A 24,436-nucleotide genomic window follows, 5' to 3' on the forward strand; every position below is an offset into this window, starting at 1 on the left:
ATTCTTAGTTGTGGGTGCTTCCAGTTGTGGCATGTGGCATGCCGCCTCAGCTTGGTTTGATGAGCAGTGCCGTGTCTGCGCCCAGGATTCAAACTGACGAAACACTGGGCCGCCTGCAGCAGAGCACGTGAACTTAACCACTCGGCCACGGAGCCAGCCCCAACAAGTTCTTTATATCTGAGCATGGCCCAGTTACCTCCTAAGGCACGAGGGCTTAATGTGGCATCAGACTCAGTGGGGAGTCAGGTGCTGAGGCAGCAAATCCATCTACAGTTGCCAGGAAGCAGCCCAGCCCAAGGCTGACTACGGTACCCAGCAAGGGAAGGTGCAGCAGAAGGTAACAAGGTGCCCTAGCAGATGGGCATGGCCCTGTGCATGACCCCGAGCAGGGACTCACATGAACCAGGCAAGCTGCCAGTTAGAGGTAGGGCACTACTTCCTGGGGAGGAGAGGGACCTGGCCAGAGAAGGGCAAAGCTCACAGGGCCCAGATATGGACGTGGGTTATTGAGGCAGAATTATGGTACAGGAGAGGAAGGCAGAAGCCTGGAGTGATGACGATGATGTTAAGAATAGCTAACTTTTATTGACACTTACTAAATGCCAGATACTCTACCACATGATTTATGTATGTTAGCTCATTTAATCTGCACAACTAATATACTCCTTTGTCACATGAAGAAGCCAAGGCAATGAAAAGTTAACTGAGCTGCCCAAGGTCACAGAGGGAGTGGCAAGCAGGATTTGAACCCAGACACTCTGGGTAGAACCTATGCCAGTAACTAGCATGCCATGAACCCCTTAAGATTGCGTGACAGCAAAGTCAATTTGCAATGGGTCCTCAGACAAGGAGGCCTTAACTCCTTCTTGCTTCCTGTCAGGAGAGGTCCTCAAGGCCAAGGTCAGACTTAGCGTCTGACACCTGGTGAAGCAGCCCCAGCTGTAAGGAGCAGGGAACTGTGGACTGAGGATGAAAACCAAGCAGGGCTGGGGAAATTCTGTTTCATGTCTCTTTTGGAGATTACATCTGTTTGTGCTTGTCATACTATTATCAGTAGATGATCTCTCATTGTAACAGACTCTCTGAAGTGAAAACTTCCAGGTTTCAGATCATTTTACATTTGTTATATTTTAAGTGGGTTGTTTCCTGATGCCGTAGACTGAGTCACCCTCACCTTATCAGTAATTGTCTCTATATTACACTGTGAATTGGCTTTGGGCAGATTTCCTGCAGACAGCTAATCCTTTCCGTGGGCACAGATTCTTGTAATTTTCAGGCCAGGAAACTGAGACAGGGAAAAAGCCATGTAGATAGAGATCAGGCTCACTCAGGATGGGGCCAGCAAAGACCGGAGCTTTATAGCCAAGAAATGCCCCTGGGAGATAATCTCCATCAAATGCTTCCCTTCCACCCCAAAGAGGGAGGGATGTTTCCACTGGTCTCTTATGGGAAGAGGAATAAAAATGTACTTTAATAGAATGAGCTGAGTCCTTATAATGCACTTCAGGCTCTATCCAAAGTTCCATTGAGACAATTGCCTGGGGTTGCTATGAGTCACAAAGAGTATTATGGAAACTCAGGCTGTTTCTAGTGACCCTGGTTAGTCTGAGATGACAAGTGCCAGTGCCTAACTTCACTGCTCAAGAGGCCACTGTTGGTGATCACACATTTACCTTTTGGCAATTAATTGCTTTCAATTCCCCAGGAGACTGAAGAGCATCATCCCCAATGAAGGAGGCAACAAGGAACATGACCCTGAAACCTGCCTGGGTCAGATACGCATTTTTTTTATCCTTTACATTACTTTGGCATCAATCAAAAGACCAGCTACCATAGCAACATATGATGTATTTAACATCACCACAGCGAAGAAATCTAAAAAAAGAAACCTAGAAAATGTCCCTGCACTGCCATGAGAAAGTGGCTATGTGACCTTGGGCAAAGCACTTTGCTTCTCTAAACCTAAGTGACTGCATTTCAGTAACAAACCCAGCACCACGTGCACTCCCCAAGGATTCTTGTGAGGATTAAATTAGTAAGACATTAAGGTTTCTAGCATGTAGTAATGTTTAATAAATGTCTCTGGATTCATTTTCATTTAGCTGAATTGGAATCTAAATGAAAATGAATCCAGCAGACATCAAAACGAATCCAGCAGTTCCATAAGCTGTAAGTGCCCGAAAGGCAGGTGTTCTGAGCAAACATTCCCCTCGTTTCTCTTCTGCAGCTGGAAACAGGCTTTGTGTTCTAGCTGTAGAATAATATAACCATGGACCAAAATTTCTTACAGGTTATCCAGCACATTTTTCAAATATATTTAATATCTGATTTCTTGAGTCACTTGGAACAAACTCAGCCTCACAAAAACTCTTCTGTGCCCTCTTACCACTTTCAGCACTCCTCCAGACAGTTAGCCAACTGGTCCATCCAAAGAGCTGGGCCAAGGCTTGGGATTTAAAATAAGAAAGGAAAAAAACCTGAGGGTTTCTTAGTTCTCAAACATTTTTTTTCCCCATCCAAGTTCATAATATTCTTCTAGAGAAAAGTATTTCCCTCTCATTCAATACATACATCAATACACTCAATACATTCAATACAATACATACAGTAACATCAAGACTCAAAAGACGTTAATATGACTAAGCCCATCCATTCACCCAGGAGTACCCTACACATTTAAGTACTTTGAACACACATCCGTACAAATCCAGGTCTATCCTAGGAGTGCTTATTTATTCCTCCCTCCTTAGATTATTTACATATCTCTATATCTCTAAGAAGGTCTAAAAGGGAGCATCTTTTTTCTAACTAATCAGGAAGTATACGGCAAAATGTAAATTTTTTAAAACATTCAAAACTCCCACTCCCCTACAAGGTACAAAATTTCCTAGTTGCTACCTTAGGGGTCACATGAATATGACTGGCTTCCTTCCCCGGTGCTATCTGCCAGGGCAGAATGGAAATTCCTTCAAAGCAAATATTCCTTGTGTCTCTCCCATGTGGTAGGTGTTGTGACTATTGAGGATACAGAGAAGAATCCCTCATAATAGTCTCTTGTAGGGATTTCACAGGCCAAGGTGAGACAAATCCGTAAACAAAACATGTAATCCAATGAGAAGAATTTAGTGAACTGTTGGGCACTAAATTTCTAATCTTACAATGCAAGAAGCTGACTGATCCTTCCCAATATTGACAAACAAAGAAAACAAAAATTGTTAATATACTATATATAGTCAAAAATATAATTAAAAATAAAAACATGGCTAGCAGAGATCAGCAGAGTGGGAGGAAAGGAGGTCATTTCTAGATCTTTCAAAGCGAGGAGTCGACGAAAAAATATGAAGTTGATACATCAAGAAGCAGAGGTATTAGTATGCTATTTAGAGTTAAGGAGAGAATGACCATAAGAACTAAAAATTAAAAATGACTGACTGTGATTACATCTTGGGAGAGGGACTAGTATATGCCTCTCTCTACCACTGTGATATTTCTTACAATCTGTACTACGTTTCATAATCATGAAAAGCGACATTTGTGAACAATTCATATATATGTGTGTGTGTGTGATTCATACATATCTGTTTCATACATATTAAACATACTTATATACAATACATGTGGATATTTATATTTATATATTTAACGTTTAATGTTCATATATTCACAGATGTATTTCATATATAAATGAAAGGCCATTGATAGAATATGAAAAAGTCAATAAGAGAATTTTCCATGGAAAATTCCCAGTGGTCTGAGAGGATGGAAAACAGAATGATGCAAAAAGCACTGACCCTAGCATGTATTTCCCAGATAAGGAGATTGATGATAAGCTCTGATTAGAGAAACTTACGTTACGCCCCTCAGTTAGAAGGCCTATCCATCCACTAACTGGCCCCACAGTTCCTGGCAAGTTTTACGTCTCACAGAAATAGACTGAATTCTTACCTGGCCCACCTGCTAAGTTTCTCCTTAAAACTACAGGAAGTTGTTTGTCAGTTCCTTTCTCATTCAGTGTGAGACTAGAAATGGGGTAGAATTGGAACTGCCTAAAGAGAGCTTAGCTACATGGGAGATTTGTCCAACATCTTCCCTTCATTTTCACTTACTCCAAGACAGAAACAACTCCAGGGGGACAAACCCATTGTCAGAAGCCAGTCTCCCCCAGGGAAATTTACTGGAGAGTCATTGATACCAGAAATCATCGTATCCACGTTTGCTACAAGCTGCTTTTAGCCCCAGGAGTTTTTCCCCTCATAACATTAAGTGCACTCTGTCTAAACTCAGGATCACGTCTCCTTTGGCAGCAAAGCCCTTTAAAGACTCATAACCTTGTCCCCGCCTTGCACCAGCTGACCCACTGCAGCCTCCCTTCTCCAGGAGGAGCCGAGTGTCAGTCTCCTCTCCAGGGAGAAAGCGTTGAGTTCAGAGTGCCTAAAGAGAGGAAGGTGGCGAGAGAGACACTTAGGCCTCCAGGAAAAAGGGCATAAAGTGTCGTGGTGGTTAACATAGTTAGCAAATAATAATACAAAACCCCAGAAACAGCTAGTAGAAAAGACTTTTATTTTAACTACATCCCTCAGGCACCTGAGGGATTGCTGTATGTTCTCTCTTCCTGTTTCACCCCTATAAAGACTAGCTCTTTTGCTCCCAAATCTTGGCCTTCAATGAGCTTCCATAAAGAAGAAACTTAACTATTTGCTTGATTCCTTGAGTACTTGTTATTTTTAGCCACAGCTGAGCAAGTGCAGGGCTGTGGATAAACTATGGATACCTCCCTGTGTTGCCCCTTCACTGCTGAGGACATACTTGCAGGGAAGACACCGCTCATTGGAAAAACATCTGATTCCACCGAGAGGTTCCCCAAGACCCCCCATCTTGCTCCTCAGTCCTTATGGGAGCACAAAGGGCCTCTAGGATCACTGTCACCCCCTTTTCCTAGAAAAATCCTCCCCTCACCCGGGTAGCCTGCAGTTCTCCAGGAGGCCTCCACTGACTCCACCCATGCCAGGTTAATTTCACTGTCCAGAGATCTCAAAGCCCCTACACTGCACATGCAGTGATGCCTACACCATGTACTTGTTATTACCTATTTATGGGGCTCTCTCTCCCACTGGACTCTGAGCTGCTTAGAGCCGGGGCTTGTTCTAACCTCAGTGTCCTTGACCCACAGCCTAACACCTGACCCACTCAGTCAATGTCAATGCTGTGTTTATGGACTCCAAGCAAGAACCTGCAGTGGTGACTGACTTGGAGCATTGCACTAGTAGATGTCTAAGACTGATGCCTGCTCTAAAAGACCACAGATTCTCTATCCATCCTGGGCTTTGCCACCTTAACGTACCCATACACATTGTAAGCAAGAAAAAAACCCTTCTTTATCTTTAAAAACTACTTTCAGAGATCATTAGTGCTGTATTTATTATCAATTTTGCAGTATTTCATAGTGGACACCTTACATGAATCAAATAATCCTAAAGACACACTAGAATGCTTAAAATTCCCAGATGACATAAGATAGGGTTTCACATTAAACATGCACATTTGAGGGTGTAAAGAATTCATCGGCATGAAGTTATGTATAGTTTCACTTTCATCACTTTTAATATGACCCAAAGGTGATTACAGTGAAACTACATCACAACTAAAATGTTGGGTCTCTCAACAATCTTGTTTTATTGTTGGGCAAAGGGAAAGGCCTCTGGACCAAAGCTAACCAGAGGACAAAGGGAACTCTGAACAAGGCTGACCATCTCATCCACAATGTCATGACTTAGTACCTCAAAATTGGAAGCTGTTCAGATATGCGGAGACCTTACTCCATTCCTATCTACAGAGAGGCACGTAAGCCACGTTCACTTATCCAGGTCAAAAGAGTTTATTTATTAACAATGTGTCAGCACCAGACCCAGCTCCTTATATACACGATCTTCTCTGAACCTCACATCAACCCTATGGAGAGTGGGTACTATTATTATCTCCGCTTGGCAGATGGTCCTCAGAGAGTTAAATAACTTGCCCAGGGAAACTGGGGTTTACATCCAGTTCAGCTTTGCTCCCAAGCCCACTATCCCACACTGCCTTGCAGGCCTAACATCCAGTTAAACCAGTGGATAGAATTGCTTTTTGACTTTGCACTATGTTTTAAGAAGTTTCTCACCCATCTATCTCATGTATGAAAGTCAAACAAGGCCCATGAGATACTTCTGTTTTGAGATGTTAAAGAATAAATTCCCCAATAAGGCTGTGATTATTTAAAGTGGGTAGGAGGAGGTGGGGGGGGAAAGGAAGGAGGGTCTCTACCACCTGGCAGTCATCACAGCACCTGAGATTCTAATACAATCCTGCCCTCCTGCTTCTTTGCCCCCAGTGCTCTTTTCTCTTTTTCTGGCCATCCTTGAAAGCCCATCTCAACTGTACACTCCTCAGTGGAGTTTTTCCCAACCCTATGGCTTCCTGCTCTGTCCCCTACAGGTCTTTCCCCTCGCTAACATGCTCCAGCACCAAGCACAATGACTAACTAGCGGCTGCATTTGGCACCTTCTCTACCATTGGACCATAAGAGTGTAAAGGGAGGGACCATGACCAATGATGAGACTGTTCCGAGAAATGGAAGGCTGCAAAAACATATCCCCTAACTCAGACCACCTTCATATGCATTACCATGCATCTCAAGACAGCATTCTACTGTGGGGGTGGGATTAGAAAAGGGATATTCCACCCAAAACTTGGGTGAGATATACTGGGCACTTAGTTTAAGGGATGGAGTTCCGAAGTCAATGGCTATTTCCAACTTGCCCTGGCCTACTTTCCATTCTTTTTCTTCTCCCAGGTAATAACTGGGAGAGATCTCTAAATGCATGCATTATTTTCTAATCTTTGGAGAGGACATAAGTGATAACCTGTATTCTCTGTTAGATTAGTAAAATTTTTTACAATATTGTCCTTCACCTTTTTCCTCTTTGAGTGGGAAAATTTACATAATTTGGGGGTTCATGTTATCTCTTCAGGTTGGACATTGGGGAAGATATGTAAATGTCTACATAAGGTCATTGATGCTGAGATGCTGGAGCACACGGGTTCACGTAGGGAGTGCGCAAATAAGATACAGGACTAAGACTGTTCTCCTCAGAAAGGCCTGCTTGCAAAGTTGGTCTTTGGCTGGCATCTGGGAACTGGCATTTCAGAAGAGTTTCCATCACTCTCCAAGTGATAAGAGTGACTCACTATGCCCAAACTATTTGTACAAGCAAGATAATGTATGCTGAACTCGTGCTTTCCTCCTGGGAGTCTGGAATTTGGGTATGCGGCAGGCAGAGGGTGCCTATGTGATCAGACCCCAATAAAAACTTTGGGCATGGAGTCTCTAATGAGCCTCTCTGGTAGACAACACTTCACACACATTGTCACAGCATTGCTGGGGGAATTAAGTGTGTCCTGCACAACTCCACAGGGAGAGGACTCTCCAAAGCTTGTGCCTGTTGTCCTCTGGACTTTGCCCCACGTGCCTTTCTCTTTGCTGATTCTGCTCTGTATCCTTTCATTGTAATCAATCAGAGCTGTGGGTATGACTATGTGCTGAGTCTCGTGAGTCCTCCCAGCAAAGCATCAAACCTAGGAGAGCTCTTAGGGGCCCCTAACATGGGAGTTTTAAAGTGTTCATGGCTTACACCTCAAGTCACAAGAAGCCATAGGCTTATAAAAAGAAGATATGTAGTAATGGGACCTCTAAGAAATGACATCTCTGAATAAAGTAAGTAGGACGTGATTTGGGATGATAGGGTGCACTGGGAAGGACACTATGTAAAATGTTACAACCAAGAGAAGGGAATAAAACCTGCACAATCCTTTGTCAACAGTTACTTCTTTGTCCTGGGGTGAGATGTTATTTTGCCGACTTCCAAAATGATGGCAGACATCATGAATTCACAAGAATTTTCTAAGATTCCTTGCAATTCAATCTCCTCAGTTTGGAGTTACCCCAGCACCCAGAGCAGCCACAACTTCTACATGGGGAGAAACAGCCCTGCTGTTGGCAGCATAGGTCTAGCAAAAAATGCATACTTACAAAATGTAGATTAAATGAAAGAAATGCTAAGCAGACATCAGGTCCACATACATACCAAACACCCTCTGTCTCTTTTCCCTTATCTTTATAGTTTACTTGGTCTTAAAATTAAGAAACATACTACTCAATGGGAAAATATATTCTACATTAGAAATGAATTCATTTCACTTTAAAAGGATAGCAATGGATATTCAAGAACAGGGACCATGTCTGATCATGGACACAAGTATTTCTTTTCAATTTATAAAGCACTTTCCTAACATCACCTCATTTGATCCTCATAACAACTCTATGAGGTAGATAATATGACTTTTCTTTTATCCTTCATGGTATCTGGTCTGTTACAAGACAAGCAATGATGCTCAACTGAGACTTACTGGTTGACTGATTAGTAATGGCCTTAGAAAAATTACTGCTTTACAAAAATTAAGAATTCTTGAAGTCTGTCAGTGGAAGAACAAGCTAAAAAGCAATCCAGGCATTCAGAGGAATTATTAAAATCACAAATTAAGTCATTTCTATGAACTCTATAGCAGGAAATATATTTTTAATGAGGAAATTGAAGCTAATATATAACAGCTGTCCTGTTACCTGGTAACGGAGTATTAAGGCAGATTAAATTATTAATGAAAAATTTAACCTTTAAACATTCTCTTATTCCTTTCTCTTTTATATACACAGTATTTATACTGATTTTTTTTAAAAAACACATTTGGTCATCTTATGTAGTTTCCATTTATAATTTGCTTTGCTCCTCATTAGCTATGGAATCTCAGCAAGTTATTCACTACCAGATTTTTTCACGATATGGTATCTAACATGTTCATGCCTGGAATAGCAGGCAACCTCCAGGAAACTTACTGGGTGATACCTATGCTAGTCAAACTCCCAAAACTCCCCCTTCTTTGGCTCCACCACTGGTGGCCCTAAACAGCCAACTGCACTTGACCCACAGACCCATGAGCAAAGAATAAATACTGTTGTCATAAGGTCACTAAGCATTTGGGGGTTGTTTGATATGCAGCAATAGTGATTGTCAGTAAGCGACTCAAGAAGTTACTCATCAGTTACTAAAGTCACAACCTTATAAGAAAGAAAAGTACATGAGGAGGCTACATGAAGAGAAAAGAGAAGGAGGGAATATAAACAGGTACATTAACATGGCCTAAAAAACTACGCCTTCACTGTCTTCCACATGTTCACTGCCAATCGACACAAAGATAAGCATAGCAGCTGATTCCAGGCCCAGTAAGAGGCGGTGAGGACTCACGTTGGTGTTGCACAGCTTGTACTGCCGATAGGCCCCGATGCAGGAGATTGCCGTAGACCGGGCAGGCTGGGAGAAGCTCTGAGCTGCCCTGTGGGCTCCGGTGCCATGGCTGCTGCCTGTTTCTGGGCTATGGAAGAGACTTGAAGCTGCAGGGAAGCCTTGATCATGGGTCAAAGGCAGCTGGTAGATGGAGGCCTCTGAGGCCTGCAGTCCAGAACGAGGGCCACTGTCACTCTGGTACAGAGGCCCATGCTGGGGGGCCCGGTAGGCTGGCGGGCTGTAGCCAGGGCTAGAACCAGATGCTCCCTGGGACCTTGAATGCCGAGATGAGGGCCTCTGCCTCCGAAGCCTCTGCGGTGAGTGGGCAGAGTCCGTCTGCAGTGGTAAGATGTACGGCGCCTTACCATAGCCATACTTGCCAGGGCCGATGGGACCTCGGGTCCTGCTCCTAAAGAGAGACACACAAGAGAGGGGATGAACAGAGTCATAGGAATTTTCATGTTCACCCAGAAGCTCTGGACCATGGTAGAGGGGACTGGGTAGGAATGAACGCTCGGGAGAGAGCCTGTGGTGGAACAGGGAGGTAGAGGGGGGCATTCCAGGAGCAGGGAACATCGTGGAGGCTAGAACAGAGGCTAGAAAGTAGAATGAGGGTGGGAGTCAACAGTGGGTGATGAGAGTGGTTGAAAATGAGGTTAGAACGGTAAGCCGTGGTCAGTACGTGACTTATGTCAGCGAGTTGGGGCAATTTTGTATGTTACAGGGAACCACTGAAGGTTTTCTGAGAAGGATAAAGATATAATTGTAATTTCAGCCATAGTAACTTCCTGTTCACTTTTTTCCTAATAATAATTTGTGGATTTTTTCTCACTCAACTGTGCCTGACATTTCAGACCGTTTCCATTACCACTCATGCCCAAATAGCTTTTCCAGGGAAGTGGAACTTAGCTAAACAACCACACTCTAACTGTCCTGAGGCCTGACTTTCCCTGGTTAAACTTAATCCCTGAAGAAATTAGAGGACAGTGAGCAATTGGCTACTCCACCACTCTTGAGGCAACCCATGCTGAGCAACGGGTGAATGGTCACCTCCACAGTGGTAAGGCTCTTTATATTTTGTCAAGACGTTTTGCCTTGTAAGACCTTAGGAAAATCATGTAAACAGTGGTGTGCTGGTAAACGTTTAATAACTGGCTTCCAAGGGGGAAAAAAAGCCCTGATTTATAGAATTTGCCCATGGTATAAATACTCCCACCATGGCCAGTGTCAAGCTACCAATGTGAAGACACAATCAGCTCCATAGAGCAGGGAAAAACAGCTCCAGGACACCACTGCATGTAAATTTATTACACAACTACTGTTTGCAAAATACAAAGCTAGGCATGGTGAGGAAATATAAAAGTGAACTGCATAGGGGTCCCAAGCCCCCAGGCTTACAACTGAAAGCAGCTAGAACTAATGCCATGTGGAGAAAGGGCCTTGGAAGCAATACGACAAATGGTGATTTGGGTTTTCTGAGGCAGGAGGAAGTACTTCTGTCTGGAGGGACCTGAGAAGGCTTCACCATCATTAGTCTGAGAGTTGAGACACAAGGTTCCAATACTCTGTGGAAGGATTTAAGTAAGTCATCTAACTCTTACTTTTTTGTAAAATTACCAAACTGGATTAAATGACTGCAAAATAGTTCCAACTCTAAAATTATGCTTCCATAATAATTAATTCTACGTTTACGTAAAACTGGAAATGTGCCCAACCGTTTCTACAGGATGGCCCCATTAAAATAAGCACGTTAAAACAACAATCAAGGTGAAACATTAATTTCTGCCTTCATGAGGAAATTCTCTCTTCACTCTACATAACCACTGAATATAAAATTTAACAGACCACGACTAATTATTAACACCTTTATCACTAATTGCACCTTCATTCTTAGCTGATATGGTTTTGAATTAAACTGTGCTACAGTGTTTATTTTGCCTTTAGCCACTTCTCAATTAATCTTGGCAACACTTGGGACTCTGTTAATGATGGGGGATCTAGCATGCTGCTTTAAGAGATGCAATTAAGAACTTAGTCTTAAAAATATATATAACTTGGATGTAATTTGCCTTTTTCTTTCTTGTGGTAGGCCGGGTAAAATGAATGACATCATGCAAAGATGAAGGAAAGAATTTCTGTGTGTGTGTGTGTCATTTTTTCTTTAAGATCTGAAAGTCTACCAAGAATTCTAGCCTCAAAATACTAGGTGGAGACCCCACCTGAAGGTAAGAGAGAAATGAAGACACGTGTAGCAGTGGATCACCTAGCGATCTTGTTAAGAGGCAGATCTGATTCAGGAGGTCCAGGGTGGGGCCTGAGATTCTGCATTTCCAACAAGCTCCCAGGCGATGCTGGTGTTGCTGGTCCACAGACCTATGGCTTTGGAACGAAGTCATAGAACAGAATTGAAATTCCAAGCGAAAGGATGAGAATTCAACAACAAAATTTATCACTTTTAATGGAGACAGATAGCTATAAAAATTTTTTTAAAACCTCTGAGTTTGTGACATATACAAAAATCTGCTGGCCTGAGCCAGGCTGCACTGCTGCAGTTCATCCAGTGGGAGCTGCTGAACCAAGACTGACTAGCTCTTTACTCCTGGGGAGCCGAGGGAGAACCATCATTGGCTGATGACTTGTGTAAGCATCTTTCAAAGGCTGCCCATCACCCCTGAGGGGGATAACATACACATGTGCAAATGTATATTTTTGTATTCACATTGCCTTATAGGAGGCTCTAAACTGGAGAACCATTCAATCCACACAAACAGCAACACCATTGGAAAGATAATGATTTGAATAAAAACGACTAGCTAATTCTGATAAATAGACTAAAAGGAATGAGAGGCCAATTAGGGTGTGATTATGAGAGACGATTTCTGAATACTTGACTCAGAACACTTGGACAAGCAAAAGATTCATCCTCACTTGGCCAAGAGAATGTGTGTTTTCCTTACGGCAGTCAGAGCTAATCATTCTGACGGTTCAGAATGGCCTCTTCCCCACCAGGACACGCTCCATCTGGCCACTTGCAGGGGGCCTCCAGGAACTGGGCAGATTTATGCAGAGTTGAGATAATAAGCACAGATGTGGCCGAGGGAACCCATGTGGCCAGTTAACCCTTCCAGGGGAGCATGCGGTAGGTGCCTGGGGGGCTGTGAGGTCAATTAGTTCTGCTTGGTCTCCCCATAATCTACCTCTGGGATTTTACTCAGGATTCAGCACTTGTCAGAGCTCTGGCTAATTTTGGAAAGTTGGGCCTTGAGAAAAATGAAAAAAGCCCGGTGTGAGATCAAGAACATGGGTGTTAGCATATCAATGGTGGTTAATGACTTGGACTCTGAAGCCAGGTTTCCTGGGTTTGAATCCCAACTCCACCACTTACTAATCATGAAACGTTGGGTAAGTTACCCAGTCTTTTGATGCCTCAGTTTCTTTAAACAGGGCCAGGACTGGGATGAGACCAGTGAAGCACACAGGGAGCAACATTTAAGGAGACACTCTCAGGGTCGTGCAAGTGCTGGTCGAACCTGAGAGTGATGTCTCCTTAAATGCTCCACCCTAGGCCCAGTCCCGGCCCTGTATGCATTTATGGTAAAGATGATCCTTCCTTATAGGTTGTTGTAAAGAGTAAATGACTTAATGAGAGCAAAGGACTTCATAAGGCCTAGCAGAGAGCGTGCATCAAACAAGTATTTGCTTTGGGGAAAAAAAGGTCTAGCTTGGCCATTTACTAGCTCTACAAATAACAGCAAATAACGCACCCTCAATTTTCTTACCTACAAAATGAGAGTACACCCACTAGGATGTCTATAATAAAAAGAACTGATACAAACAAGTGTTGGAGAGGATGTAGAGAAACTGAAACCCTCATACATTCCTGGTAGAAATGCAAAATGGTGCAATCACTTTGGAAAACTATCTGGAAGTCCCTCAAAAAGTTAAATGTGGCATTACCATATGACCCAGCAATTCCAATCTTAGGTACATACCCAAGAGAAATGAAAACATATATCTACACAAAAACTTGTACAGGAATGTTCATAACAGCTCTATTCATAATAGCTACAACCCACATGCCTATCAACTGATGAATGGATAAACAAAATATATTATATCCAAATAATGGATTATTACTCAGCCATAAAATGGATAAAGTACTGATACATACTACAACATTTATGAACCTCAAAAATATTTTAAGTGAAAGAGGGCAGACACAAACAAAAGGCCACATATTGTATGATTCCATTGTTATGAAATGTCCAGAACAGGTAAATTCATAGAGACAAAAACATGACTAGCGGTTAACAAGGGCTTGGGCGTGGAGTCGGGGAGTGGAATAGAGAGTGACTGCTAAAGGGTAGAGGGTTTCTTTTTGGGGTGATGGCAATATTCTGAAATTAGTAGTGATGATTGTACAACCTTCTGAATATACTAAAAACCACTGAATTATACACTTTAAATGGTGAATATTTTGGTATGTTAATTATATCTCAAGAAAGCTGTTATTTTTTAAAATAAGAGCATAAATAATTCCCATCTTATCTACTTACAATGATGTTGTAATGATCAAAATGAGGTTACTGATAGAAACGCATTTTTTAATCTGAAAGTAGTCTTTATCTTTTGTTTCCCATCATTTGTTTCAACAACCTTTATTGAGCAACTTCTTTGAACATCTATTGAGCATCATGTATAATGTTTCTCTGCTTGTACACATTTCCAGCCCTGACAACAACGTAAGCAAATGCACAGCCTCCCTCCCCCACGGTATGGCTCAATGACAAGAACTGGACCATAAGGGTTCTGACACCAGGGCCCAGTCCCAGTGCTTCCAGTTCCGGATGTCTGAGGAAATTGCTGTTTCTTGAGATATTGGCTGCAAATAGCATTTTGGAAAGGGTAAGAAGCACATAAAATATTTTCCTTACGACAGGCTGGCTGTCATCCAGGGGCTCATCATGTGTGACGTTGTACAGCTTTGTAATGTTAATCATGACCAGTCAGTGTGATGATTCAAGCAAAGACACCACATCCAGTCTCCCTCTTCCCAACTCATGCACATACCCTAGAAATGTGTCATCTATAACCATCATCTGTAACTGACAACACCCACATTTCTATTGCCTGCCCAGACCCCTCTCCTGGGCGTCAACCACGTATACCCAACTGACCGCTAGACTAGAGTCTGCTTCTCACCTGTGATATGCACCCAGATCACCTGGGGACCTCGTCAAAAAACAGCTTCTGATTCAGGAGGTCTCGGCGGGCCTCTGATTCCTCATTCGTAGTAAGCTCCCAGGTGATGCCGATGCTTGGGTCCTGGGACCACACTTTGCTAGCTCCACCCACACCTTCCCACAGACATCCCTAACTCAACACATTCAAGCCCAAATTCATCATCCCTCCCCCTGCAAAACTGTCCTCCTAGTTCTTCCTCTAGTCTCCACCACAAGAGTTCTCAAACTTGAGCAAGCATCAGAATCACCCGGAAGTCTTGTTAAAACAGACTATTGAACCCCACCTGCAGAGTCTGATTCAGGAGATCTGGGGCGGGATCTGAGAATCTACATTTCTAACAAGTTCCCAGGCCATGCTGATGCTGAAGCTGGTGATCTGCGGACCACATTGTGAAAACCACTGCTCTGTTTCACTCCCAAGTACCACACCACCCCCTGACTCTGCAGTCAGTGAAGTCAGTGACTCTTCAGAGCCAGTGGCTCTTCCACTCTCCCCACTTCTCTGTATTAAGTCCAAACTCCTTGGCTTTGTCACCCAGCCTGCACAACATGGCTCCTGTTGCATCTCTTGTCACAGCCCTGGTGTTGCATGGACCACCCACATTACACTCCTTGGAGTTTCCCAACAGAACAACCCAGTTTATTTCTCCATGCTCAGCGCATGCTGTTTCCTCCTCTACGCTGGCTTCCCCGCCATGTCCTGGAACAACTACCTATTCACCTTTCAGGACTTGGCTGAAGCATTACTTCCTCAATGAAACTTTTCTTGGTCCAAATCCCAACCCAACTCTCCACTCCGTTGAATTGATGTGCTTCTCCTTTTGTCCTTCCACTGGACCCCATGTAACTGTCACAACACAATAATCTTTTATAATATTTATTTGTTTAGTCTGCCTTAGTTTATCAGACCGTAGGCTCCTTCTGGGCATACATCTTATTTGTATTATATCCCTCAAACTAAGTACAATGACCGCCACATAGTAAGTGTTCAATAATTAATTGACTGCTGAGGGCCAGCCCCAGTGGCCTAGTAGTTAAGTTCAGTGTGCTCAGCTTCAGTGGCCAGGGTTCAGTTCCCCGGCATGGACCTACACCGCTCTGTTAGTGGCTATGCTTGTGCCGATGGCCCACATACTAAAAAATAGAGGAAGACTGGCACAGATGTCAGCTCACGGTGAATCTTCCTCAGCAAAAATAATAATAACAATAATAATTGACGGTTGAAAAACTGAAAAAACAAATGAATGAATAGCTCAAACAACTATTGCCAAAGGGAGGAAAATCTCCCCTTCCCATTATTGCATTTCTGTTATATGACATATTTTATTAAAAGACTATTAAACTATTGTGGCACTGAGGACAAGGCCACCTCGCTCTAGACAGGAACAAAAGTCTCATCTATTGGGTGAGATGGTTCCCAGTATCAAACACCCAGAGAAGAAACAGGTCCTTGGAATGGAAAGGAGGACCCAGAATGGGCTGAGACTCAGTTTTACTCTCAGACGGAGGAAAGAATTAAGAGGTCAAGGGCACTCCATGCGTGCCTGTCAGAGCTGGGGAGCCACGCAGGCAAGGCTGTCTGTCAGCTGCTTGCGGCTAGAGGATGGCTTCCCACCTCCTTTCTTAGTTTCTAGTACAGGGTAGAATGGGCACACTAAGAACCCTGCCCTCCAGAAGCCAGGCTGTTTGTATTTCTTATATTCTCCATGTTTATTTCCCTTTTGTTTTCTCTTCAAGCTCCGTCAAGTCTCTGTGAGAGGTCCAGCCTCTCTCAGCTGTGCTAACATGAACCACACATGGGCCACAGCATCCAACAGAGCAGCAGCCCCTGGGACCAGCCTGCAAGCAACCCCAGGAGTCTGAGTGTGACAGCCCAGGGGCTGGGCAATGAGGCCAGTTGCCCCCGCTCAAGCGGAGGGTCTCCTGGTACTGCTTCATCTTGGACGTCCTGGGTTTAACAGCATTTGGAGAGGTGGCATTCCTTGCAGCAAGGTACCTGAGTTGAGTTGCTGGGCAAACAGAAATCAATTCTCCCATAGGGAAAAATGAGAAGGAGGTGTGTGAGATAGAAGATTATTTATTACTGGAGATAGCTCACAGAATCAGGGGTGGATAGAAGTCCCTGTACTAGATGTTGAGGAAATTGAAGATCCTATTGAATCTTGCTATAGAGTGAATAATCTCCTCATGATTTAAAGGGATCCTTTCTGCCACATTTGTACTTGGCGCTGTCATTATATATCAAAACTAAACTCTTACCAAGGCAACGTTTTGGGGCAATTTACCTGGCCAGTCTTAGCATCAAAGATAGGCCTAAGCAAGTACGGAGCTAAACCTCACAGACTCCTAGTTACAAAGGTGGGGGTGCTGCATCTGAGAGCGGCCTCTACACCAGCCTGCACCACGCGCACACCCCTCCTTCCTTTCTCCTCTCACTGAGGAAGCAAAGCATTTCCACTTGGCACTGTGAGCTCCCAGGGAGGGGAGGGAGATGTGATTTGTAATTACTATCAAGTGAAACGCTTTTTCCAAAATCCATTAGTATGACTAAATGCATTTTTTAAAGAGGTTTTTATAGACATTTTAAAAGATCCTAGGCAGCAGGAATCATAACTAGGAATTATCTTCCCAAGTGCTTATAGAGGCACACAGAGATGTGGGCTCAAGGGTCCTCAGTGCGCCTGCTGCGCTGGCCGGACATCTGAAACAACCCTAGTAGGACAACATTTTGTGAAACTAGCCAGCACATTTCTCCCTCTCAGTAATCCCTCACCCCCACCCCCGCCCCGCAAGCTTCTAGAATGACCTTGATGATTTCAGTGCCACAGAAGAGAAGACCCAAAGCTCACACAAGGAGAGAAAAAGTTTCTTTAGAATTTGAAAAACCGGGCTTTGTCTGTCAAGAGCCAAAGTCTGCGGCATGGAAAGCAGAGGTATAGTTTACACTCTAGAGTATGAAGAAAGCGCTAAGACCTTGGAATGATTTCCTCAAACCAAAGGAAATTAAGCATTTGCCTAGCAGGCAGATGAGAGAAGTACTGAGAGGCAGTAACCGGAGATTAGGCCGGTATGCTCTGGCCTGGGCTGGGGTGCAATGGAAACTCCGGATTCGTTTAGGAGCCTGAAAACAGAAGGGACCTGCAAGCTTGTGGGGAACCCGGGTCCAACATGGCACCCAACCAGGACACGGGAGGGAGGGGCCCACCTGCGTGCTGGCGGGTCATCCCGAAGGGGTCTTTGTGGTTCCAGCAAGAACAAGGAATACATGGCCCTCGGCAACTGGAGGCCAGGAGAGTACATGTGCAGATTTCAGCCGCAGTTACTGCAGAGGGTGGGAGGCAGCCAGTGAGGCAGAGTGGACACCTCGCTTCCTTCACCAAAACTGCACAGAAGCCCCTCATCTGGGCAGCCAGGTCACCCTCAGGGAGAAGGGTAGAATGAGATGAAGAGGGAGAACCCTGACTGACCTGAGCATAAACCCTGAATTGATAACACTTACCATCAAGTGTCTGAGCATCTGAGTTTCCTAGAATTGGCAATTTTCCTGCAGCAGCAGAAATAGAGGCTCATGAACCAAGTCCAGTTATAGAAAAACAAATTGCATTTTGCATATCTGAGTTGTGATTATAAATTACAAATCTGAAACATACCCTATGCATCCTTAAGAAGGAGAATAAGGAGCTAGTTAAATTATGGTACACTTAGATATTGGAGTACTATGAAGCTGTTTACATGAATGAGGCAGATGTGAATATATTGACACAGAATGGTCTCCAAAATACACTTAAGAACAAGACACTAAAGAAGGTAAACTGAGAATATCCGTGCTCCTGTTAGTGTTAAAAAAGAAAAGAGAAAATATGTATACAGTGTATGAAAATGCCCATATATGCAGGATACAGATGAAACTTTGGGCACTGGATTGCTTTGGGAAGCAGACACAACAGGGTGGAGTAGAAGCAGGCTCATTTGTCATTTCTTATCATTTTGTATGACCATAAATTTTTTTTTTTGCCTTCTGCCCAGGTTTTCAATATATGAAAGTAATAGAAAAAAGAAAAACACTAAACTGTTTTCAATTGAATTGTTAAAAATATAACCATGGATGTGGAGAGGATCATAAGAAGCAAATGCAGAACCCTCCTGTCAGAACCCCCGCTAGGCTGTGCCTGTGGGATAAGCAACATCACAAAGAGAAACCAGGTCAGTAACCCTAACATTAAATATGCAGACATCTCGTCTGGACATAATGTACCACTTATAAATAGGCGGTAGGCCCCAAAGACTGAGGGGACAGAAATAGTTAGGGGACAAAATATTCTTCAGAAATGTCACTGTCAATAACTGAAAAGTCATTATATCAACAAAGGCCATCACCAGCCTCGCACCCAGATGGAAACCTTTTAGGTCTGAATATGCCTGGGCAACACACCTAAGAAGGAATAGCAATGACTCTGACACCCAGTCCAGCGTTATTAGTGATGACAAACACCCCAGTGCATATTCCCAGGTTGTCTAACAGCATCCTCACCATCAGGTACCCAAGTCAGGGTCAGGGACCTCATGTACATTTGACTTCTCTCTCCACGGGACTTGTCTTTCTGAACACAGCCCAAGTCATTATCCTCTATTTCAAAAAACCCTCGTGGCTCATCTCTGCCCAGAAGATAGCTTAAATCTAGAAGTTTTTAAGGCACATTCAGTCTGACGCCATGTTACATCCTTCCTCGTCTGGTCTCAGTCTATCTTCCCAGATTCAACTCCAGTCTTCATCTCGCTCCACCTGTCTTCTGCCCCCAACCCTAAATTTTCCAGACATAATGGATCACTCACCATTTCCCAAACACACTGAGCTCTTGTGCCTCCCAGGCTCTGCCTGGAATTCTGCCCTACTTATTTCCAAACTGGTGCAGCCTTCCAGGCCTAAAGTAAACACCAGTCCCCCTACCCCCACACTTCCGGACGCTTCCCCCAAACAGCGCTCTCAGGGGGTAGTCTGCACACCTCTCTGCCACAGCATTAACACCGTATCTTGGTAACATTGTTAAGTAAAAGGCCTGGCTCCCTCACTAGTCTTCTAGTTCTTCAGGACAAGGCTTGTCAGTTTCTTGCCCCTGTGCCCATAATCCCTGAGACGAGCAGTGGGTCTGACCCAGAGGCACTCTGTGCATGGCTGCAGAAATAACACATGTGAGACACCACAGCTTAATTGCTCAGCATTTTTAACCAGTGGCTGAATAAAGGTTGCCTCTTAGACCAATTAGTAGAGACGAAAAGGCTCTGAGTTCCAATAAGCAAGAAGTCAAGCCAGCCCCACACATGTGAGTGGGAAGCAAAGGGAGTTGGTGAAATTAAAAGTCGGTAGCCACTGACCACCTAGAGAGACCTAAGGGTCCAAACTTTAAGGGAGCAAGAATGGGAACAAGCAGCAGCTGAAGACCGGAAACATGCATTTGCCAAGGAGCCACATGATCCAAGGAAAGCTGGACAGAAACGAGTCTGCAGCCTACAACTGGAAAGAGAGCCCAGTGTTCCTAAAACTCGCCCTGTTCCATTAGGATCACTTGCCAAAGGGAGAAGGGCTAGCATGTGCTAAGTTCAAAGCGGCTCTGAGTAAACGGTTTAGGTTGAGTGCATATGTCTTCTTAGAAGTTCAGAAGACTGAAACTCCTGCCAGCACTGTTCCAGGCAACAAATTATCTCATGTCTACAGAAGATAAGAGGCAAAACTCGGACCACTTAGGGAAATAAAAATTAAGATGATGAAAACAAAGCTTTCCTGGTTGCCTACTGTGTGGCACACACCATCACAACCATTAGCTGGTTTGACCAGATCTGCTGCTGTGCCCCAGAAAGTATGTACGGTCTGCATCTAAAGCCCAGCATGAGAATCAGCTGACAGGTTTGCTCTGAGCCTGGAATAAGGCTTATAAGAGGGAGAGAGGTGTGAGGGGGAAGAGGCGGGGGAAGGGACACAGGGAGAAGTGTTGAATTTATTCTAATAAAGAGAAAGGAAAGAGGTCTTTTCACAAATGGATTCAGGAGCACTGCCAGGAGTCAAGAAGCAAGCAACCTAGCAACGGAAGCAGAAAAGTGGTTTTGGAGCAACTCTGAGCTTACAAGGCCCGCTTTGCACCAGGAAGCCAAGCTTCAAGAAGACCCTATCCTCAGTGACCCACCCACTGGCCTCCCAGGAGATGAGATCCATAGGGCTGTCCCGTTAACACCTCCCAAAATAAAACCGAGTAGTAGCCTTCAGAACAGAACCAGTCCTTCTGGGGCAATGATCGTAGGAGATGACTTAGACTCTGATTCCAGATATTGCCATCACTGCTTCCCCTTGTCTAAAGGATGGTGCTTGAAAATCAGCCAGGATCCCTCAGAAGAGGTCATGTCAGTACTCACTGGTGCTGCTATGCGTTTGAGTGACCCTGGGGTTCCAAGACCAATCTTCAGGTGCCTTATTCAGTGTGGGCCCAGAGGGATGGAATAAGGACAAGCGAGCAGGTGTTCAAGGAAACCAATTTCAGACCAAAAGAAAGCAATGGTGTCCAGTGGCTGCAGGGATGCCACTTACAGTTGAGCAGGTTATTCACTGAACAAGGACACCCGGGTGTTGAAATTCAGTGTGATGAATCTGGCCAGAGGAAGAGGCATCTTTTTTGGATTCACATAAAGGTGAAAAAATGAGCTGGTAGAGGTCCAATAGAGAGGCATTTCCAGTGAGATTACTCAGAGCAAAGATGATGGCTCCACCCTGTTGAGTGCTGGGCAGGGCATCCCTGAAGATGAGGAGGGTAAGAGAGGAATTGGGACAAAGGTGGTAACATGAGATGGCAGAAAGAGCCCAAGTATTCCATCAAACAGGCCAGATCAGCCACCTATTACCTGTGTAATCACAGGTAAGTCATTCCACATCTCTTACCTCCAGCCGTAAAATGGGGATAACAATGCCCACCTCAACTGGCTGTGGAGCGGATTAAATGAAATAACAGAGGTGAAGTGCCTAGCACAGAGCTTGGCCCTCAGCGGACGCTCATGAATGGTGATTACCACAACAACAGCTCCTGAAGGTGAGAGACACACAGCCTCCAACCTTGACACGCGTGGGTCACTGCAGAGGGAGACAGCCAAACTCGGGCTGAGCAGCATGGAGCAGGCTTTGCATGAGAGAACAGTAAATGCATTCATTTCTCCAGTGTAACTGAGAGGAGGCCTCTTGGGAGTCAGACCTGTTGCTGGTGTGGGTTGTAATCTGAACCTGAGCGGCCCTCCAGGACTACAGGGCTTAGGGGAGAACAGATGAGATTACCTGGGGGCACAGTGCCTGGCCAGGGCAGGTGCTAAGCAAGTGTGAGCTCCTAACCCCTCTCCCCTGGGGACTCTCCAACAGTGCCCCCTGCCCCAGAGGCTGACCCCCAGCAGGCTGAAGCAAGCTGAAGAACTCTTTTCTGTAAGTTCTGCTGAGTTCATTAATACAACAGCAATAAGGATTATAATGCAACTTGCATGTCTTCATCATCTTTTATGTGAAAGGCCCATGGAGGAAGCAATGCTATTTCTCTCATATTCTGGATGTTTTCCCAAGCTGAATTTTTATACTACCTTCTATGTGTCTACTTGCCATACATCACTTCCTTTTTTCTTCATTATAATTATAAAATATTTCAAATACAATAATCATGTGTGAGAAATGATGCATAACTTTCTTTCTTGCCTTAGAGGAAGTTATTTAGGTGCAAGTCTGTCAACCTCACTTCATTGAAGGAAAGAGGGATTTGTCCGAGAGTTTTACTTCATCCCCCAAAATATCTAGCATCGTGTATTTAAATTAGTAAATTCAGGATTCAGATAGCAACAATTTATTGAACACCTGCCAAAAGTTTTAGGCATGTTATCCCATTTAACCATCAGTGCAGACACCTATTTGATATGTAAGGAAACTAAGTCTAAAAGATGTTAAACATTATGTCCAATCTGTAAATCTGTGTGAACAGATATTATTGTAATATTAACAAACGTTACTGAATGAATGAACGGTAAGCCTTAAGGAGCTTAAACAGCTGCAATACAGTACAACTGATGAATACAAATGCCATTCACCAAGGATTAGAGCGATGGACTGTTTGGAATAAGAATTTACTGGAAAATAGGGGGAAAAATTAGTTTCCCTCCAAATCCAGAAAGAAAACATTTTCAGTGCTAGCCCACAATGAACTACGTTCCAATCACTGAGGAAAAGAGAAGTCTTAGCTAAATGCTGGATCCACACAGCCCACAGAGGACAAATGTTTCTGTGTGAAAAAGACTCATAAGGGAATAAAGAAAATATTGTGTGCCTGGAAGTCAAACCATAGGGAGGAAAAGGAAGGCTCTCGGAGCTGGGCCTGATCTTGACCTGGGCCTGACCTAGCAGCCATTAGGGTAAAAAAGGCATCAAGGGGCAGGAAGAGAGAGTAACACAGCAGTTAAGAGCAGGGTTTGGAGCCAGACTCTGGGCCAATCCCTATTCTGCAACCTACCAGCTCTGGGACCCCAGGCTTGTCACTTTGTCTCTCTAAGTGCAGAGTTCTTCTCATCTAAAAAGGAATAATACAGATACTTTATGCAGAAGAGTCCTCTGAGGTTTACCTCAGAGTCTGACACCCAGGGTGTTAGATTCCTAGGGCGGCTGTAACAAATTACCACAAACTTGGTGGCTTGAAACAACAGAAATTTGTTCTCTCACATTTCTGGAGGCCAGAAGTTTGAAATCAGTATCAATGGGCTGAAATCAAGTTGTTGGCAGGACTGAGCTCCCTCAGGAGCGTCTACGGGAGAATCTATCTCCCTGCCTCTTCCAGCTCCTGGTGGCTGCCGGCATTCCTTAGCTTGTGGCCCCATCACTCCAATCTTCAAGAACAGCGTCTTCAAACCTCTCTCTATTCTGCCTTCACATCACCTTCTCCTCTGTGTGTCTGGGTATCAAATCTCCCTCTGCCTATCTCTTATAAGGATGCTCATGGTTGCACTTAGGGCCCATCTGTATAATCTCAGAGGATCTCCCCATCTCAAGACCCTTAATCACATCTGCAGAGCCCCCTTTTCCAAATAAGTTAGCATTTACAGGTCCCTGGGATTAGCACCTGATATCTTTGGGGGGGCCAATACTATTTGGGGGTCCATTACTATATGGGGGGCCACTACTCAGGCTCCCACACACAGGAAACTCTCAATAAACATTAGCTGTGACTGATCCTGTTACTGTTAATAGAGACGAGCCAAAAGAACTATACATCCAAGAAAGGGCCTATGGATGGGTGAGAAGGTAAGGACTCAAGAGGCCCAGAGGGGCCATTAGCACTCTACCACGAGAACAAACAAGGAGGCCCTAGCTGTTGCCCACCAAACCCTCTCACGTACAGGCAAATTACTTAGATCCACAGTACAGGCTCAGAGTGGCAGTGGGAAGAGTGCGGATGTTGGGGTCAGGCAACCCTGCATTCAGATCCCACTCTGTCCCTTGCAGGAGCAGGATGCTGGGGATTTCTCTACCCTCAGCTCAGTGTCCTCAACTATAAAATGTGGCTACTTGAGGCTCAGATAACACATGTAAATTATGTGAGACATGTAGGTGTTGTAAAAATGGTTGTCATTACTACAACTGAATCAGCAATGTGTGCAGAAAGGATGAGTAAAGGAAAGGACAGTAGCCTACACATACAGGAAATGTCCCTGCTCCCATCCTTGCAAAGGCATCTCAGGATGCTGCCAGACGTGCATCCAAGGAGAAGCCCTAAGGGTCCCAGAAGCAAAGTTGAGATTCCCCCTCTGGGACAC

At 44.3% G+C, this 24,436-nt stretch overlaps 1 protein-coding gene across 5 annotated transcripts in view; it reads right to left on the reverse strand.

The window, feature by feature from the left end:
* Window positions 1–24,436, reverse strand: part of THSD4 (thrombospondin type 1 domain containing 4) — a 546,849-nt gene that overhangs the window by 424,010 nt on the left and 98,403 nt on the right. For all 5 annotated transcript variants that reach the window (XM_070498910.1, XM_044764622.2, XM_070498902.1 and 2 more), the window contains one exon: window positions 9,336–9,783. In XM_070498910.1, coding sequence (XP_070355011.1) covers window positions 9,336–9,783 — 448 coding nt within the window. The remainder of the gene's footprint in view (window positions 1–9,335; window positions 9,784–24,436) is intronic.

The sequence above is a fragment of the Equus asinus genome, chromosome 2, assembly GCF_041296235.1.
Source record: "Equus asinus isolate D_3611 breed Donkey chromosome 2, EquAss-T2T_v2, whole genome shotgun sequence".
NCBI lineage: Eukaryota > Metazoa > Chordata > Mammalia > Perissodactyla > Equidae > Equus > Equus asinus.